At 40.3% G+C, this 14,720-nt stretch overlaps 1 protein-coding gene across 3 annotated transcripts; it reads right to left on the bottom strand.

The window, feature by feature from the left end:
• Window positions 1-7,226: 7,226 nt before the first annotated feature.
• LOC120722260 (cleft lip and palate transmembrane protein 1-like protein) lies at window positions 7,227-14,319 on the bottom strand. Of its 3 annotated transcripts, none has more exons than XM_040013179.1 (17): window positions 13,643-14,319; window positions 13,134-13,225; window positions 12,682-12,859; window positions 12,423-12,541; window positions 11,729-11,807; window positions 11,498-11,615; window positions 11,234-11,328; window positions 11,068-11,152; window positions 10,882-10,982; window positions 10,727-10,786; window positions 10,581-10,631; window positions 10,408-10,490; window positions 9,954-9,988; window positions 8,332-8,387; window positions 8,159-8,203; window positions 7,915-8,048; window positions 7,227-7,343 (listed from the first exon to the last, which is right to left on the bottom strand). In XM_040013179.1, exons 1-17 carry the CDS (start codon window positions 13,841-13,843, stop codon window positions 7,277-7,279), a joined length of 1,599 nt encoding a protein of 532 aa, XP_039869113.1. In that variant the 5' UTR covers window positions 13,844-14,319; the 3' UTR covers window positions 7,227-7,276. The 3 variants fall into 3 exon arrangements, with proteins under 3 accessions (XP_039869113.1, XP_039869112.1, XP_039869114.1); XM_040013178.1 differs by having other exon boundaries at window positions 12,423-12,544; window positions 13,643-14,315; XM_040013180.1 differs by lacking the exon at window positions 13,134-13,225 and having other exon boundaries at window positions 12,423-12,544; window positions 13,643-13,816.
• Between the last annotated feature and the right edge of the window lie 401 nt (window positions 14,320-14,720).

Raw genomic sequence — 14,720 nt, 5'->3', positions numbered from 1 at the left:
GTTGCTGACTTTGCATTTGACTTGGCTTTGATCTTCTCTGTTATATCGGCTACATGAACAAAAATTCCTGAATGAACCCAGGTTGCCACTCAGTGTTGCACAATCCCTGTATTCTAAAACAGCATTGGCAGTGTCCAGCTCATCAACCTATGCAAAACAAACCTAACAGTGGGTTCTGTTAGCTTGTTGTTATAACAAGAAGGGATAAGGTAAGAAGGGATGAGAATAGGGTGCTGTGAGACCTATGTTGTTTTCTGTATCCAACATCTAGACTTAAAGTGAACTAGTAGCTCAGTGTTCCAACATTAGGAAAGAGCAACTGCTATCACAACTAGAAATTGATGAGGTACAGCATGATTGTTATGATAAGGGGAAACCAGCATGTCAGGTCAGGGGGGGATATCATCATCCCCACCGAAGATTGGGTACCAAGCCCCAAGTACAACTGGCACATTGAAGGCGCTAGAGCAGCTGACCTGAGAGATAGTATAATGGCTAAGCTAAAAACTTGGACCCTCCATGACCAATTAGGTGAAGTACCATCTGAAGGTCTACTAGAAGATTTGAATGCAACGTCAGGGGAAACAGACAGAAACAAACCAGCTGATCTACAACATGAAAGCTGTGATCAGCTGTGCCCTTCTGTAGAAGGAGACTACAGGCCAAGATCAAGGTAGCATGCAGTAGTGATGTGTCGGTCGCGAACGAAATGGCTCTTAGAGCCGGTTCAACAGAGCAGGAGGGAGAGAGAGAGAAAGAGAGCCAGGGACAACAACGTCACATCAGAAAGGTATAGTAATCATTTTCAGTTGCGGATGATAAAGGATTCAGAAAGTTTATTCATGCAGGCCCATATGACAGAGAATGTGCATCTTCTTTTTGTTTTCATATTTAATTTATATTTAATTGTGTTGTGGTTTGCAGTGTTTTGTGTTGTTTCATTTTAAATTTGTTTAAAAGGAAAAAGCTGAAAATTTAAATAGTTAAAAGTTGAACTGTGACTAGTTGTTTTTTTTATTATATGATTTATTTATTGCATTTTATGTGGAGTGAATAAATAAAAGTATATTTACGGTGGCCCCTAGAGACAAAGCACATACAAACTCCAAAACACGTAAAAACTCCAAAACACGTACAAAATACAACAGAAGTGTGCCAGGATGCTAGGCACAGTGTTGAGCTTTTGTTATCTAGAGGCTACACAAGCCAGCAAGTACCAATGACCGGATTTGGAGTGTGGTAGTAACAGGTAAATGAACATTTTTTTTTTAAATTATTTGAATATATATATATGAGTGCTTGAGTATAAATACACAAACCATACACATATGCTTTCAATTGTGTAATTTAAGTGATCTAGGTAGCTCTGTTTTGAAGTTCAGGTAACGCTAGAAATGTGTTTTGGAATTTGTACGTGCTTTGTCTCTGGGGGCCACCACATATATTTATATATAAACATATATAAATAAAACCACTTTTTTTTTTACATTAGTAATTCCTTTTGTGCATAATTTTATGTTGTTAATAATAAATTAATTAAAGCAACAAAACAACCTGAAGAGCCGGCTCTTTTTAGTGAGCCGAGCCGAAAGAGCCAGTTCTCTAAAAAGAGCCGGAAATCCCATCACTAGCATGCAGGGAAGTTAGCCAACTGTCAGAGCTCCAGAAAAGTGAAGAAAGGGTAGTACAACAAGGGAAGCACAAGAAATACAGCAAGCTATCCATAGCTGGAAGGTTCTCAGCTGAGGGCCAAGCTCAGCACGTGGGCTGTGTGCTTGATAGGTTGCTGAAGTATAACACTGATTTCATGGAATTGATTGACGTTGACAGTGAGGTAGACATTAAGGACTTTGTGTCACGGCGAGTGAGGTGAGCCGTGTGGAGGAAATGAAGGAGGATCCAAATGCAGGCAGTCGTGAAGGTGTAAAGGTGGTTTATTGAACATGAAAGTAAATACAAACGGCAAATGGAGCTAGAACTAAACTATACTGGGATCAACTAAACTACAGAGCACAAACCTTAACGAGAACGACCAGAAGAGACTAACGGCGGACAGCAGGGAGAACACACGGGTGAGACATGGTAGAAACGCTGATGAGGCAGGGTGGAATACACAGACGGACCAGCAACTACAATGACGGAGGACATGACTTAAATACACCCAGAGAAACACAGGGGAATTACACACAGGTGGTGGACACAGCTGGGAATGATCAACAAGACGAGACAGAGGTAAAACTGAACACTCACATGAGACCCAGACCTTCACAATAAAACAGGAAATGAGAACACCACACCAAGACGCAGACCTGACACTGAGAGACAGACAGAATGACACATGGAACCTGAACTAAACTAAACGTGAGATACAACCGAGAACAATTCCTTAAACATGGAACTCAAATAATAAACATCATAATCATCATCATCATCATAAACACAACAAGAGAACAATCCCTGATGCAAACTAAAACCAAAACATAATAACCTCAAACATGGAATAACAAAAACATGAAACTCCACATACTGGGTCCAACGGACCCAGACCCGTGACAGTTTGATAGATTCCATATCTTCCTGTCGGCCAGAGGACCACAGATGGAAACCTCTCTTGGGGAGACTAGTCAAAATCAGGTACACTTCGCGTTTGCTAAGTCATAAAATGTGTTTCAACAGTTATTAACAATTAGCCAGGATCAGATTTATTTGCCAAGTAGCAACTACAAGTCTGAAATCAATTTAATTATTATTCAGAATTTATTTTAGTCATTGAACCATAATCACAGTGATTAAGAAACCACCTTCTTCTGCTGCAGCTTTTCGAAAACACTCAACCTTCTGTGGTAATTTGCTGTCATGACTTTGAATATCACTGCAGAGAGGTAATGTGTCTGGTGTTGCCTTTACACAGTCTACCACTGCCACCGAAGAACAAACTCAACCCCTAAAGTCACTACTTAAGAGGAAAGCCCCACCGATTCTTAAGGAGTATGAGACTACAGGTACCCTGTCAGTGCCACTAAGAAAGCTTCTTGTCAAGACATGCATAGGGGATTTGGTGGAGAGGTGTGGTTAGTAAGTATAGCACCTTACTGCACTCCAAATTTTGCAATTAGTGTTTTTCTTTAAAAATGTTGAAGTGCACAGAAGTAAGAAAGGGTACCTTTGTTTTCCAGTTACCCTCTTAGTGCAGAGAAGCTGACTGTAGCAAAAAGCATCATCAACACTTCCAACTCTGAGTGTCCGAGTTGCAGGACAGAGGGAAGGATTTGTAAGTAAATTTAGCATTTTAATAATATAAATTCCACTGCGTGCTATAATAATTACACTCATCCCCTCCTACTTGATAATTTTGTATCTTTTAACTTTTATCTCATTATTTATGAGGAGCATTTTTTTTCTGAGTTGAAATTGCTCAGCTGTGACCCATATATCTCTTAGGAGAGATGCGAAGTGTTGTTCACTGACATGGATTCCTAGAGACTAAACTGCGCAACCTTAGACAAAATTTTGAACAGGGGCACAGACGTTATAGGAAGCGAAAAGTGACAGATGATTGTGGTGAAGACAAGAAGCTCAGGCAAGAGGATGGGAATACCAGGAGCAGAGATGAGTGGGTCACCCTGATCAAAAGATTGCGGCCCTCAGCTGAGAACCTTCCAGCTATCATGTCAGGCATGGAGGAAACATACACCAGTCGCAGAGTCCAGCCACCACCTGGTCCGCTTTTAATTTGTGACGCGCATAATATGTCATGGTCCTCGTGTCTGCCCGGCTGGCCCTGTGTGTGTGTGTTTTGGTTTTCTCTCTCCTTTCACTCTCTACACGCTGCCTGGGCGAAGCTCATCGTGGGCTCCCGCCCCTAGCTTTCACAACCTGCAAGCAATCACCTGTGGCTCCTCACCTCGTTTGCTCTCACTACTTAAGGCAGTGACTGAGAGCACCTCGTTGCTGGACTATTGAGTAACGCTCGTCAGTGCTACTTTAGCCTAAGCCAATTTTGAGTACTCATCGTGTTATTTCTCAGTGTTAATTCCTGATCTCTGTGTACAGGTCCTTCATGGCCTTTTTGGAAGTTTGGTCACCGAAGCCTGTTCGTGAGTGCGCCACACACGCGGCAGTGAGAGTGGCGTGTGTGAGAAAAGGACCTTTTCGAGTGAGTGCTGTTCGTGTGGAGCTGTGCGGACGTTTTCCTGATTCTTCCGTGGACCCCTGGGAACCTTGGACCCTTTCCTCCTCACCTGTATATAGTGCACCGGGAGTGTGTAAATAAAGTTCAGCTCTCTGTGATTTCAGTCTGCGCCTGAGTCCTCCCTGTTTCGCCGTGACATAAAGAGCATCCTGGAGGACTTCTGCCGTGGCTTGAAACCAGATCTTTTTATTGTAAACTCCTGTATTTGACATATTTCAAGTTGGGTGTTATTGGGATGGAATTATTTGAAGTGCCTCAGTTCTATGCTTTATATAAAAAACTAAACTGAAACTAAGGATTTTCAAAAAAAAAAAAAAACTAAACTAGCAAACAATTGGTAAAAACTAATTAAAACTGATATAAAATTGAAAATCTGAAGTCAAAACTAAATAAAAATAAAAACTAATGAAAATTGCAAAACTATTAAAACCCTGGTGGTATGTGGGTTAGGGTTGGTGTTTTTGCTGGTTTCACAGATACTTGCTCTGTTTATCTTCTTTATCTTTCTCTTGTTAATCACAGACACCAACTTAACGTCAGGCAGTGAAACTTTGTCTCTGCTGGCTGAGGCATAATTTAAGTACAGTCTGAGGATTTGTTGGCTTTTTTTCCTTCACCAAGAGGAAACTCTCATTTCTCTCGAACAATCACCTCTATCAAACTATGGAAAAGGAGAAACGGTTGAAACAACCTAATGTAAATATAAGCTCCTAATAAGTTAATGAGTGAAGGTGTGGTTACATTGAAACCACAATTTTAGAAATAGTGCATCGTTCAGAATACATTACCCACAATTGTTTGGCTTTCTTCTAAATCCTGCTCTTTCAAAGTTTAATCTATAAACATATGAGTTCTTACCACTAGGGAAAAACAGTACACTAACTGTGACCTTTCACAATAACTAGTATTCCTGTGGATTTTTTTTTAATAAAACTAAAAATGGCAACATGCAATACTGCTATCATTTCTTTACATTTAATAGGTATAATGATGAAACATAATATAGGACCTACAGAGCTCTTCTTTGGCTGTTGGCTGCCTTTTGTTCTATTCTCTGTCAAAATGATTCCACGCTGCTTCAATGATGTTGCAGTTCGGGTGTTTCACTGTGGGTTTTTCTATCAGGTATGTTTTTACTGCATTAACAGTGTGTTTGGAATCATCATCATGACGGACAATGAAGATGTTGCCAATCAGATGGTTTCCAGATGGTATTACATAGTGGATCAAAATCTGATGGTACCTTTCTGTGTTCATAATCGTGTGTTGAGTGGCTTGAAAATGGTCAGGAACAAGGACTGGACTGAAGGTGAGTAAAAAACCAGTGAAGAGCTTCAGAAGGGCTGGAGAACTATAGTTTAAGACAACTCAACATGTACTCAGACACAGATATACAGTCCCGTGTTTTGTTTTTCATAATGTAAGGTGTGAAGATTCATGTGGTTCATTGTGCTGAGTGGTTTTTTTTCCTGTTCTCAAACTGCTCTCCCATTAGGAGCTCAGTGTGGGTGGAGTTCTTTTTTTCCCTCCTCTTCCCCCATATATTGTGTATTTCATTGTTTTTCTTACCATCCTTCCTCACTCTGACCTGTCTTACCAACGTCATGTTTGTGCAATGTAAGTACGGTCGAAAGGGGTCCTATTTTACTGCATGTATGTGTAACATTGATAGTGGCGATTAAAGGGCTTAATCAGTCAATTTACATTTACAATTCCAGTTTATTTGAAACAAAACAAAACAATGAACAGGCAGAGTGCATTACTAAAACATAAAAAACAGCAATTTTGAAGTAAATGTTTGTGTTCGAGCAGTTCGGTCAGAAATCAGCACTGAGTTTAATGCAGCGGGCCTGCGAGCACAGTAAAAAGCTTCAGATGGACTGACAGTGCCGTGTGAGAAGTAATAGACGTCTTTTAATGAAGCAGATGTGCTGTATGCTTTTATCTTTTATATTCCTTTTTATGTGCTAATTTGGCAAAGAGTCTTTTTCAAATCGGTTTGCAGTAAACTGACAGGAAAACTAACTCGGCATGTACAACTTGATAGTGAGTAGGAAGACTTTATCTCATGCCATTTAACATGAACAAAAGAAGCATCACTGGAGTTGACTTAGAGTGCCCTATGATGCATTGGACTTGACCTCTAACACAGACCAATCAGCATCCAGGGTGTGGCTAAAACACAGCATCATGCTTCAAATAAAAAATAGCCAAACATGGCAGATCGATTCTTCTCATCGTTGTTATAAAGATAGATTGTGTGTTGATAAGGAAAATAATGTTTAGTTTATGGAAAAATGTGCAAAAAGAAGTCCACATCTCACCGTGTAGCAGTTTAAATGATCCAGTTCTCTGTATTTTACCCCATTGTTTCCATATTGTGATTGAAGCTGCATTATGTAGTCTGATTAATATGTTTCCAGAATTGGTGCCTCCTAGCAGCCCAGCTGGCAGGGACTTTCTCCGATGGCATATGAGGCGGGGTTAACAGGCACTGCATTCTGCAGAAAGTTGGCTTTTAATGAGGAGAGATAAAAGGCTAAAATAACCTGTTTGAGAATAAAATTGAGCTGATGTGGGACAATGTGTCCCTGCAAGATACATGAGGATTCTTCTGAACTGTGAATCATGTGAAGCTCAGTGACAGAAAGACTAATTGTTGAATCACCGAGTTGAAGGATTAATCCTTCGCAGCGTACCCAAACACTCCAGCTCCCTCGTGTTTGTATAAAGAGAAGGATCCGGCAAATAAATCCACGTTACAAGCGCTGATGTGATGCTGCAGAAATCATTTGTGAAAGGTCACCCAGCATAAAATGTACAGCAGAGATGTTGATAGATGAAGGAGCCGAGTCAAAGCAGCAGTCAAGGGGAAGCTTCATCAATGCCAAGCAAAAAGCAGCAGCAGCGCCGCGAATATGCAGCAGTGCAGAGTCTGAATCGGTCAGGAGCTGCTGTGGCACACATGTGGGCATGTGTCCTGCCTGTGTCTCTGTTTTACATCCCCAAGGCTCATTAGTTCACTTCTGTTTTGTTTTTTTGAGCTGATCTTTTGAGTTCTGAAAAGATGAGCTTGTCCTCTCCTCACTGAGTCTTCACTTTCTTGGTGTGAGGGACGGGCTCTCGTTTTCTGGGTTTGGAGGCGAAACGGCTGGTGCAGACATGAGTGAGACAAAAGCAAGAGAGTACTGCTGTTATGTTGGAAATACAAATTGATTTGTGAGTATGGATGTACACAAACAGAAAAGAAGAAAGGCTCAAGAGTGTCTAAAATGTCAGAATATGGCTTGTACTTGAAAATAATACAACTTAAAGTCACTGGGATTATCTTGAATATGAGTATGCATATTGTTGTAGTATTTGAATGTCGTGTTGATTATCTGTATTTGTGACGTACAATCAGCAAAGCAGCTGTACTGGAGAAACTACAATATACTCAATATATATATATACTGGGTTGTGGTTTAATGGGAGATTCACATCAAGGATGTGCAGCCGACACATCTGCAGCAAATCTGTGGTGCTACCATATCAATATTGACTGAAATATCACATTAATGTTCCCAGCACTTAATGAATTTGTGCCATAAAGAATTTAGACAGTTCTGAAGGAAAAAGAGGGTAAAACAACTTAATAGCAAAGTGTAACTAATAAAGAGGCCAGTGAGTGTTTTTGCTCCATGTGTGTTTGGGACTGTGGTATTATTTTTGGGTCATCGTACCTTCGCTGGTAGAGGTAGAGAAAGAAGAGAAGCTCATCTCTGAAGCAGGAAAGTTGATGCGAGGAAGAGAAGGATCCAGAGGAGGAAAAGAAGGAGGCACAGGAGCACAGATCTGAAATCAGCGTGTTGACTCCCTGTTGGAGACGAGAGAGGATAGCTGACCGAACTCAATCGCTTTAACACCAAACGCAGCACAAAGGAAACCTGCTGATGCTGCTTGTGAATGAGCTCAAGAAATACTCACCCTGTACATCAACACTGTCCCCTGCAGGTGACTCACAGACTTCAGCTGTCCCACAGTAGAAAGTGAACAAACAAGGGAGGGGGGAGGAGGTTTGGTTTGTTTTAATTTTTAACGTACAAATTTTAGCCAAAGAAAATATTTCTGAAGTGTTGCTGTTTAGCTGCCACACAAACCTTGTGGTTAATGTAGAGCTGAGGGGCCATAGACAGGAAGCCAAAGGCGTACACTCCTGAGGCGAGGACGCAGGTATTATAAATACAAAAGTAAATAATAGTAAAACTCAAAGTCAAATGTATCTATATAGAACATTTAAAACACCAACTCTTGACCAAGGTTCTGTAAATGTAAGATAAACAAAAGAGATAAAAACATAGGAAGAGATGATAAAATTTAAGAAGCGGAGAATAAAATGAGGAGATATGAGACAAATAAAAGTGGTGCAAACTCAGCTGATTTAAAGCCAAGGAATAAAAGTGGGTTTTCAGATGGGTTTTGAAAGTGTCTAATGTTGGAGAGGTCCTGATGTGAAGCGGAAGTTTGTTCCGCACTATAGGAGCAGTCACAGCAAAGGCCCGGTCTCCTCTGTGCTTTAATCAGGACCTCGGGACAGCTAGGATCATTTGATCAGCAGACCTCAGTGATCTTGCAGGAGTGTAAATATAAATTCAATAAAATAAATTCAAAAACTAACTGGCAGTCAGTGTGAGGATGCTAGTATGAGAGATATGTAGTCCTGCAACTGCAGGTCTTGATGCTCAATTCCGATTTTTTTTTATCAAATCCGATTTTTTTGTCTGCTTGTTCACACTACAAATAAAATGCGACAGCAAACGCGCTCTAGTGTGAACCCTCAAAGCGGCCCGCATGCACAAAAGAAGACGTCACACACAACGCGCTCTGTTTACACCCAGACCAAACAGTATTGTTTGACTGATGGCCCTTAATATAAAGACTTGTTTCGGACTTTACGTTTCCCAATTTTGCTTTAAGTTATAAAGTTATTTTGTTATTTATATATGGCCTAATTATTATCCTTATTGCTGTTTTAGAGGAGCGGTGCTTCAAAGGATAGTTGCAGATTTCTGTCAGAATCTGAAGATTATACAGTACAAATAAAATGTTCACGTTTCTCCAACGATGTCTTCCCAACAGTTTCACTGACATCCACACTGGAAGGCCAGGAAGCGTTCGTGATGTCTTCTCCGGCGCTGATAATTGGCGTCTGTCTTGTGTCAGAGACGTAAAAGACGGATTTAATGCGACATGACCGTTCAAACAGCAGTTGCTTTCTAAAACATCGGATATGTATCGGATTCGGTACCACATACGAAAGTGACCCAGATCGGATTTGAAAATATCGGATTTGTGCCGTTCACACTGTCATAGCATGATCGGATATGGGTCGCATAGGGTCATAAAAGTCGGATTTGATGCACTTTCGCCTGCAGTGTGAACGTAGCCTTAAGGGCCCAAGTCGTAGTGGTCACAGGGACCAAACACAATGACTTCTGTTTTCTGTTCATTTAAGTTAAGGAAGTTTAAAACCACCCATGCCTTAACATCCTCCAAACAATCTAGTAAACCCTTCAGAGGACTCACAGATTTACTTTTCAGTGGTAGGCAAATCTGTGAGTCGTCAGCATAACAATGAAATAAGATGCCTTGTTTTTTGTTGTTTTGTTTTTTTAAATGAGCCCATAGGGAGTAGTAAGGTTAGTTTTAAAGAAAGATTATTAAGAATTAAGTACTGTACTTATTATAGATAATCTTTGGGGATGGATGCAAGAAAACTCACCAGTCACCAGAGTGCTGATCAGCCAGGAATAGTAACTGTCAATGAAATAATCAGAGGCTTTTCAGGGTATACATAATAACCAATCCATACCAACTTTATTCATTAAGCTCTTTTTAAAAAAAGCTACATCAGACACAAAGTCCTATACACAAAAATAGATAAATACACTCTAAACTATGAAAGGTAAAAACAGCTATAACACAATAAAAATGAACAAGATCAATGTCTAATGTTTGGGTCAAAGGCCAAAGAGAAAGAATGCGTTTTAAGATGAGTTTTAAAAATAGACAACGTAGATGTCAGGCAGCTAGACTAAAATGTAAGAAACATTCAGATCTGACGAGAATCTTTAAAAGGTGACTTTTTAAAGGAGGTTGGCACAAATGTGAAGTCTGGCAGCTCTTTAATAATGACAAATTAAGTAGCGACGAGATGAATTTGATGATTGGCTCACCTCTTTTGGCGTAAGTAGGCCAGAGAGAAAACGGCTCCACTGATGCACAGGGGATACACCAAGTAGGACAAGTATCTGGACGCCTCGAGGGAAAAGACAAAGATGAAAATGTAAAAATGAAAGAAAGCCCGAGGGAGAATATTAAAGGAGCCATAAAACAAACAGACTGATACCTGTGTGTCGTACTCCACTGTCTTTCTCTCCTCTTCATCCAGTTTATTAACCTATAGAGTAAGACGGATCACTTAGAGATCACAACTTGTATGATGCATTCTTCCACACTGCTGTGAACACAGATGTGCAAGTGCTCCATACTCACATGAAGCTTGTTGCCTTTACACTGTATCTGGATCTTAAATACTGTAAACACCTTCCACACCTGGTGGGATAAGCGATTACTGGTTTATAACTCTCTGTTTTGATCTTTATTTGACTCTAATTTGTCTGAGCAACACCAGATATACTAATAACTACCTCCACACACGCTCCCAGGCCGACAGGAAGGAGCACCAGCAGGCTGGTCTCCTCCAGAAGATAGAGGAAAATCAGCAAAGTACCGAGACTACGCCACAGAACTGAAAACGAAAAAAGGAATTTAACATTTTCTGAGCTGATCGATGCCACGCATAATTTTTTTTTTCCTAACATGATTATGGTCACCTGTCTTCCTCGATATCCCCGCCATGCTCTTCTTTTTCCTCCATGAGCTGATGTCATTTTTAAGAGCCAGAAACTCACAGATCAGCTGTTGAAAAAAAGGAAATAAAGCATTTAGAAAAGAAATTACATTTCCTTCCACAAAGTCCGTGTTAATATGCTCTCTTACTTGCAAAGCTGTGATGAAAGCAGTCAGCACTAACAGGTAGAGGTTGGATCCCACCAGAGCTTCTTTAATTTCATCGATGTTTTCGTCTGTGAAGCCTGGAGACACAAAGAAGCAACGGATGAGCTCATTTTGATGAGCTGAGGTATTATTTGGGTTGTATTTGAGTACAAATAAAAGCTACCACATATAATTAATATGATATAATTAAGATTAATGAATCATTATAATGCCTTAAATCATATGTCTGTTATATAAATAGTTCACCGAATTGCTGCAGGGAATAAACCATGTCCTGTAGGTGGACCCAAAACCTGAATCCTCTCAGAGAGATTCCCTCATAGGACACAGTGAGAGGGAGCTGAACGGTGCCGCTGCTGATCTCCTGTCGGTGAATGGATAAACGGATATGTGCTCATTTTAAATCAGCCAAAAAAAAAAAAAAAAATCAAAATAAGCAAGTGTCTGTTAAAATTTACTAGAAAAAGCTTCCTATACCATGAGGTCTCTGACTCTGAAGTTGAGCTCATTAACCATCAGCAGAGGGAGGTACATCATCTGTCTGCCTTCCTGAGAGCTGCAGAGAAAAGCAGGAAGGTTCTTTAATTCAAAGCGATCCTTGTTTTCACCCTGGGAAATTTGTGAACACGTTTACACATCCATACACTTAAACACCTTACCCTGAGGCACCTTAATGGTAGCAGCTGAGAGGTCTAACAGGTTTACTTTGCCTTTAAATTCCAGCCTGCTGAGAGATTACAGAGTCTACCAGTGGCTGTTTGTAACTTGTGATCCAGATCTAGAGGATCATCTTTTACAGATAAGAGAACTTTTTTCCCATTTTCATTATTTTTCTTTAATTAATATAAATTAATATCTACTAAAGACTAAAGAATTGTTTGGCTAGCGAGCAGTGACAAAGGGCTATTTATTTATGTACCCTTGTGATGATACTTTTACTGCACCAGACACTGTATCTAAAGCGGACTTCCTTCTAGATGTTTTTCAATATATATTGCGCCCTTTGAATAATAACACAGCACCTGCAACAAAACACCAGTGTGTTTGATTTTCTGTCAGAAGTATCTGTTCCTCTCAGCCTTTCGGTGCCACTGCAGCAGCAAAACAGCAGAAGTCAGCAGTACGCTGACAGCTCACCTGGCTTTGACCTCCAAAGCTTCATCTGACTTACACTCTCATGTAGCGGCGCACGTCACTGGGAAGCCCAGCCTTTGTGAAGGTGAAGTCCTCTGACATGACAGTGAGTGACAGGTGGGGTCTCCAGTGGGATACAGGGTTCTCAGATCTCGGCTTCTGGGTGGAACCAAAAAAATAAATAAATAATGCACCGTGCAAGGCAGCTGGGCCCCATAAAAAGGCCCCATTATATCGAATATATGTAAAGGCAACATGCTGGGTGAAATATGAAGCAGTCCTGAGTGATGATGTACCTTCTCCTTGTCTTTCTGGACGTCGGTGCGTGAGGGGGTGATGTAGGTGGTGAGTTGGACTGCATAGTGGACCTCTCTGCTGTCCTCCAAAGGTGAAACGCCAGCCTTGTGCACATAAACAACTGCAAAGAGGGTGCCATTAGCCCGAGTCTCTCCTGGCAGAGAGACATGCACCTTTCTGTGGAGAGAGAGATAGGCATAAAAAATAGAAACTGCGTGTTTTAGGCCTTCATAAACAATCAAATATGCTAATCATTACTGAGTACTTGCAGCATACTGTGACTGTCACTGTGATCAGTGGTCGGTAAAGTCTTTTGATGACTATATATTTATATGACTAAAGATTTATGTTGCAATAACTGCGATGCTGCTACCATTATGTTAAAAAATAAACAAATAATTTTTCAGATTGTTGGTCTGCTCCTGTGCAGTTATCAACATGTCAAACCCACCTCTCAAATCTCGAGTGAGGGTCGAACGGGTCTATTTTTAGAGCGAGCTCGAGGGGGCTGTTGTCTGGCACGAGACAGGTAAAAACACTCATCTGAATGAAGGAGAAGACGAGATGTTAAAACAAGGTTTCCATCTTAGTTTGAGATTCCTTTCAAAATGAAAGCGACGAGATAATCCTGACTGTGCTTCAAATGTGTGTCTGTTTTACAGATTTCACAAAGTAAACACCTGCAAACAAAACGATCTATCAATATTTTCATGAAGAGAATGCATGAAAATGCCATAGTTTTAAAGTAGATGTGCACAAAAACGACACAAACCTAAATGCCAAATGACAATTTATCATATTTTTCTCTAACTACCATGTAGACAGTACACTTTAGCAATAAGGGCTTCTTGCTGAGCAGCACATGGACAGATTTTTTTTTACTGTTATTCTCGTGTAAATGATCAAACCTATGGATCTGGATCTCAGAGATTTGCCATCAGGAATAAGACAAGCTCTAACCTGTAGTCTGGGTCTGGCTGCCAGATAGGAGGTGATGCAGTGCTCTCCTCTGCCTCCATCGCAGGATTTGGTGTTTAGGAAACCGTACAACAGCCAGGCTGTGTGGAGCATGTAAACCACAAACACCCCGAGCAGCAGCTTAGCGATGGAGCTCCTCTTACTGCCGCTGTCCGCAGGTTTGGAGTAACAAGACGGGAACATGGCAGCCAAGCGACTCAGAGTTTCACCCGCAAAATACTGAACATTTAAAGAAATGATTTTTTAAAAAATGGACGCGGTCTGGTTCGGGATTGTAACTGTAACAATATAATCCCCACGCTTCCTCTCTGATTCACCATCTTCCGGTTATCCGCATCCAGCAGAAGATGCTGATGCTGACAAAAACCTCCGCGGCTGCGCCCACACCGCTTTTACCACTGAGCCCACAAGGAGAAAAATAATTAATTAAAACATTATTATAGACATGCACGAAAAGCAGAATCACTGCAGAGCGAGAAAATGTGTTTTCTTCTGCTTTTACAGTCAGAGTTTAATTCACTGCATTAGAGGACCGAAGCGCCATTTATGCCGGGAGATTACATGGAAACAATTTTTCCAAAGGAAACAGAAATAATTATATTAGGGTGGAAATACGAAAGCTCATTTTCACCTAGCTAATTAACATGTTAGTGGTAAGATCACTTTAAATGAAAACAGAGAAGTCCACAGTTAGGAAACAATTAAATGTATAGCTAAGTTCATGAAATCCTTTGTTACAGCTGGCAATACATGAAACAGGAGTATTAATGTGATACTTCAAATAAGACAATGGTCAAATAAAAAAACAAAAACAAATAAACTTTAAATCGTTTTGTGGCGGCCTTTGACTAGTTTATTATAATAAGAATTTATTAAATTTAATAATTTATTAAAAATACAATATATTAGTATTTAACTAATTTCAGCATTTTGACATACCATAGTATGTTTCGCAAAACAAACTTACAGAGTAAGTCGACCTGTTATTTTATGTATTTTATTGAATTCTTCTCCAGAAACAAGTTTCCATACATTTAGTTCCTTTATTTACTTCCCATAC

The sequence above is a fragment of the Simochromis diagramma genome, unplaced genomic scaffold, assembly GCF_900408965.1.
Source record: "Simochromis diagramma unplaced genomic scaffold, fSimDia1.1 OVJJ01000618.1, whole genome shotgun sequence".
Lineage (NCBI taxonomy): Eukaryota > Metazoa > Chordata > Actinopteri > Cichliformes > Cichlidae > Simochromis > Simochromis diagramma.
The sequence above is the reverse complement of the archived record's forward strand: the minus strand, read 5'-3'. Positions and strand labels throughout refer to the sequence as shown.

Coding starts and splice junctions, on each gene's coding strand:
- LOC120722260 (XM_040013178.1), bottom strand. CDS start 13,843: ATGTTCCCGTCTTGTTACTCCAAACCTGCGGACAGCGGCAGTAAGAGG. Junction 11,616..11,728: donor TCAGAGTCAGAGACCTCATG/GTATAGGAAGCT, acceptor ATTCACCGACAG/GAGATCAGCAGCGGCACCGT. Junction 11,153..11,233: donor CTTTCATCACAGCTTTGCAA/GTAAGAGAGCAT, acceptor TTTTTTCAACAG/CTGATCTGTGAGTTTCTGGC.